Below are 5117 nucleotides of genomic sequence, written 5' to 3' on the forward strand. Positions count from 1 at the left end.
GTTTAGCTTGGGTGGTGGCTCAAAAGGTGTATGGTCACGTATGGTAGGGATCCAAAAGGTTTATGGCCACTTTTGAACTAGATTAGAGAAAACACAAAGTAGTTGCTAATTGATGAGTTAGTATTGTTTACTTGGCCATTTCTTAGTAGAGTTAGTATGTGATAGACGGTGGAGTAGGATATGAATTTGATATGGATGGTGATGTGAATGGTAATGGACTTTGGGTACGTGGAACCGCATTTTGACTAACCATATGGATACATGAATGGTGGTTGACTATTTGTGGTGGAATTCCATGAATATTCGGCATGACAAGAAAACTCTTGAATGCATTGGATAATCGAGAAGTTTGAAAATTGAGGTTTGTACAGTAATCGTAATGATTTCCTGTAGTATACTCGAATTCGATATATGATGGACAATGAGATAACCAGTGATAAGGACTGCCGCAAAAAGAACAAGGTTCTAGGTCTACATTGTAATTTCATGATGGTTGCGATGCATATTGACAAGCTATGAATGCTCAAACAAGGATGATGTACAAACAACAGAAATTCATTTTTTTGAATTTTGGAGTTTTGAAAATGTTTGTTTGGTCTATAGATTACTATGCCCTGTTCAAACGAACAATTGGGCGCGAAATTACGATAGATCTACTACACGACTCAGAATAGTATGCAATCACTTCACCAAGTGGTGTGGTACCAAGAAACTCACTCACGATGAATCTAGGTGAGGGGAGTGAGGAAGGTAACTAGGTCCACTGGAATATGGTAATTGATTACTTTAAATCCTAGTGGGTATATTTTTGTCCTTTTCTGGAGGAGCTTGACTACTTTACATTTTAGTTGATTGATTTTAATTATTTGTTTGGTTGGGCCTCAAGTAACAAGCAACGTCCGATTTATCTACATTGAGTAATGACTTCCCAATGGTTATTATGTGGCTCGAGTTTAGCCTTATGTGAGTTAAAGTAAATACAGTGTGGAAGTTAAACACGAAGTCACACATGCATGCTTTTGTAAACACCTAGCGAGGAGGTTGAGAGTTTTACCTCTCAAGCCGTGCGTACACGCTGCTTGAAGTGTAGTCGACGTTGGTTGGCGCGTGATCTGAGAATCAAGCTAGCCCAACCATTTGAGCATTTTGTTCAGTTACAAATTTTGACTATCTAAATCCACAAGTAGGGTTGAAAATGTAGCACAACCAATAATTTATAGCTTTGCCTTTGTGGGCTTAACTTGCACAATGTAAAATAAAAACTAACTACTTAACTACTTAACTATATATGTACTTAACAAGATTAATGAAAAGAACAATATCAATGATTAGAATTTTAATTTTCAAGTTGATTTGAGAGGAGTGAGCGTATTGTTGCACTACTCGCCTCACGCATCCAAATGTTCCAAGTAGATCAAATTTCTAACACTTGGTAAGTTATTAAACTTCAACCAAAAGACAAAAGACTTTTCAATTTAGGCACAAAGTTGGTATTATTCTAAACCTTATTCTAGTTATCCAAAACCTTATCTAAGTTGATATTATCCTATTTTTTTTTTTATATTTTTGAAAAATAATAATGGTAAAGTAAAAACATGATATTATCCTAAAATTTAACATTTATCAAATTTATATATATATATATATATATATATATATATATATATATATATATATATATATATATATATATATATATCATTATTCTCCGTTTTTCACTTTTTTTTTTCTTTAGAGATGAAGAACATTAAAAATTGAAAATCAGTAACAGTTTGATAAGTCAAAACATAGATAATTAAACTACTGGAACCGAACAAGATTTTGTACCTACAGAATTTCATTCTATGAAACTGGACGGGCGAACGCGGGTCGACGCGTGGACGCGGACATGGACCAAGGAAGTGCAGACGAGGGCGCAAGATGTAGGGGCGCGGGTGCGGGCCAATTTCTTCCGTTTGCTCCAAGCTTCCTACAGCTTCTCTCGCTCCTTCGCGGTGTTCCAATGGTGGGTTTCGTTTGATTTAATCTGTAGTAAAACAAGAAAACACGAGTAAGTAATTATAAAGACAATAAACAAAAAAAAACTTGAAAGTAATTGAAAAAAAAATGAAGGAGAAGAGTTTAGAAATGGTTATCTTTGTTTATCTTCTTCCCAAGCTTAAATCCATGATGGCGGTGCCATTTGTTGTTTTAAGAAGTATTTGTGTGGTAAGTGTGAAGTTTCTATCCTAAATCTTAAGATGGGAGGAATGATTGATGAAAGAAAACAAACACTTTTTAGTTCTTCCTAATCATCTTTTTCATTATAAATCTAATGAGTGTTGAAAGACTAGTGTTGAGAGATTAAAAGTATTGAAAACATGAAGTTGTAGGATTAAAACATGAATAATAAACAAGAAAAGGTGATGACTTTATCACCAAGTTACACTCATTGATGACATCAATGAGTGCAAGTTGTGTTCTTGGTAGTGAATGATAAGAATGCATAAACAAAAGCTTGAAATGAAAAATTGAAAACAACAAGTATTGAAAACAAGATTGAATGTAATGAAATGAAAGATTAAAAACAAGAAAACAATAAAACAAGATAGATTGAAATAAGGAAACAACAATACAAGAAAATAAAATACAATAAAATAAATATATCTAAGAAAACATGATAAATTTATCTCAATTTTTGGGTTGTCAAACCAAAAATTGGATAATGCTTTCTCTCCCTACTTTTTGATTTTATACTCTTACTTTTATAATGACTGATTTGCCCTCTCCCTCTACAATCAAGACACCTCACTATGTTGCTTTTTTACTTTTCCTTTATGCTTTTGCTTTTTCTCTATCTTCTTGAGCAAGCTAGGTCTTGAGCAAGTCTTTTTTTGTGACAATACCATCTATCTCCAGTCTTCTGAGTTAAGGACATGACTTTCAGTCCTCTGGGTTTGAGTCCTTTGACCTTTGACTTTTGACGTTTTCAGCACTTTTTAATAGCAGCTTAATTGAGTCTTCATAAGAAGCATTAATAAAGCTCCTTTTGGTGTTAATATGCATCTTTTATGATAAGTGGTCTGAAATGGCCTGTAACCTGCAAAAGACAGTAAAAAAGCTATGAGTTGTCTGTTTATTATGCGTAAGAAGGGTTGTAATGCAGTAATGTAAAGGTAATAAAATGCACATTTGGGAGCTGATCACTAGCTCGTAGCCTTAAGTTCAAATGGTTTAGCACTTGAATTGCCTTCTTTGCGTCATTTGGTAAAACTTCTTTCAAGAGTTGCAATTCCAAAAATAACTCTGTCCCGTCAATATCATAAATGTTGTCATGTGTTCAGAAACTATGTTAAGTTGTGACAAGAAGCCTTTAAACTATCTATGTCTATAGACTTCAACTTCTCCAAATTAAACAAGAACCCAAAATGTTTCTCATATACTTGAAATTGTTCAAATCTACTCTTAAGAGAAGAAAGAGCTTGGTTAACAATAAAAATGAAGTAATTAACTCTGAATGATTCTTCGGTTGACTGTGGCACCTCTTTATCTGCATTTTTATCAAATTGTCTCTTTCTACGAATGATACGCTTTTCATGAAAAACAGGCTCACTTTGCATAACACTTGCAACTTTTTTAGCTTCTATAATTGCTTCTTCAAATCCGGTTTCTCTATACTTTTCAAAAAAGGAAATCAGTATTTGCAGTTCACTAATAGCGACATCAATCTACATATCTTTAGTTTATAAGAGTTTGCTGACAACATTAACACCATTCAGTATCGTGTGCTAAACAATCATACCAATCAAGAACTCAAAATTCTCAATATCATGTGTGGCTAGGGACTGGGCTTCGCTCTTAGTTTTTGGATCATCACTAGTATCCATTAATTCAACTAAATCATCTCTTATATGTGGAGCTTGACTTCTAATCGTTTTAACACTTTCCACACGACTTTCCTAACATGTTTGTGACAATGCCTTCAATGTAAGATTGGGACCTCTTTTCACACATTCTTTGAAAACTTCCCACCATTTTGTAGAAGGAAGAAAACAATGTATATACACTCTGTATATACACATGTTCTTTGAAAACTTCCCACAATGTACATACACGTTGCACCACTCCAAAAAAAGGACACAAGTTTAGAGCAAGAGTTAGCCGTATCACACAATGCAAGATTTAGACTATGGCAACCACATGGCTTATAAAAAGCTCTAGGATTTATTTCAAACAATTCTTTTTGTACGCCTTTGTGTTTGCCTTTCATATTAGATCCATTGTCATAGCCTTGTCCAATTGCATCATTAATATCAAGTTGAAGAGTGCTCAATACAACTTTTAGCTCATTAAAGAGTCCCAAACCCGATGTATCACCCACCTTCAAAAATTCTGAAAAGAACTCTTCAATATTAACTGGATTTGTTGAGACATCCACACATCGTATCACCAGTGACATTTGTTCTTCATGACTTACATCTGGAGTGCAATCAAGAATAACTGAAAAGTACTTAGCTGCTTGAATTTTCTTAAGAATTGCATTTTTCACCTCAACTGCAAAAAAGAAATTATGAGAACTCTTATAGTAATAAAATGTCACTGATTATCTACCCAAAATTAAAGGCATTAATAATGTCACCTGCTAACATATGAATTAGTTCATTCTGAATGTTGTGGCCAAGGAAATGATAGTGAATTTCATGACTTTCAATACGTCGGATGTGCTTTTGCAATATTGGATCAAATTCTGCAATCATTTCAATCATACTAAAAAAAAATACTATTGTTTTCTTCCTTAATCTTCTCATTGTCCCTATGTAAGAAATGCCAAAGTATTTTTAGCAAGTGCTTTCACAAGAGCAAATATCCTCAATAATAGCTGTCTCCAATATTCTTTTTCTCGATTGATTTGTCGCTGCACACTCTTATCAATTGTTTCATTCTTTCCTAACCGATTTTCTAACTCACACCAACTATTCAAGTGTCTTTTGTGCTCAATACTTTGTTCATGTTTTTGTATCCTCAATAATAGTTGTCTCCAATATTCTCTTTCTCGACTGATTTGTTGCTGCACATTGTTATCAATTGTTTCATTCTTTCCTAACATATTTTCTAACTCACACCAACTAGTCAAGTGT

The 5117-nt window shown here is 33.8% G+C and overlaps 1 protein-coding gene across 1 annotated transcript; it reads right to left on the reverse strand.

Moving 5' to 3' along the window:
- Positions 1 to 3326: 3326 nt before the first annotated feature.
- Positions 3327 to 4736, reverse strand: LOC147523855 (uncharacterized). Its single transcript, XM_086572693.1, has 3 exons — positions 4619 to 4736; positions 4229 to 4533; positions 3327 to 3707 (listed from the first exon to the last, which is right to left on the reverse strand). Exons 1-3 carry the CDS (start codon positions 4734 to 4736, stop codon positions 3327 to 3329), a joined length of 804 nt encoding a protein of 267 aa, XP_086428819.1.
- Between the last annotated feature and the right edge of the window lie 381 nt (positions 4737 to 5117).

This window comes from Coptis chinensis, chromosome 1 (genome assembly GCF_015680905.1).
Source record: "Coptis chinensis isolate HL-2020 chromosome 1, ASM1568090v1, whole genome shotgun sequence".
NCBI lineage: Eukaryota > Viridiplantae > Streptophyta > Magnoliopsida > Ranunculales > Ranunculaceae > Coptis > Coptis chinensis.

Coding starts and splice junctions, on each gene's coding strand:
- LOC147523855 (XM_086572693.1), bottom strand. CDS start 4,736: ATGATTGCAGAATTTGATCCAATATTGCAAAAGCACATCCGACGTATT. Junction 4,534..4,618: donor ACTAATTCATATGTTAGCAG/GTGACATTATTA, acceptor TCTTTTTTGCAG/TTGAGGTGAAAAATGCAATT. Junction 3,708..4,228: donor TGAAAGGCAAACACAAAGGC/GTACAAAAAGAA, acceptor AAAGATATGTAG/ATTGATGTCGCTATTAGTGA.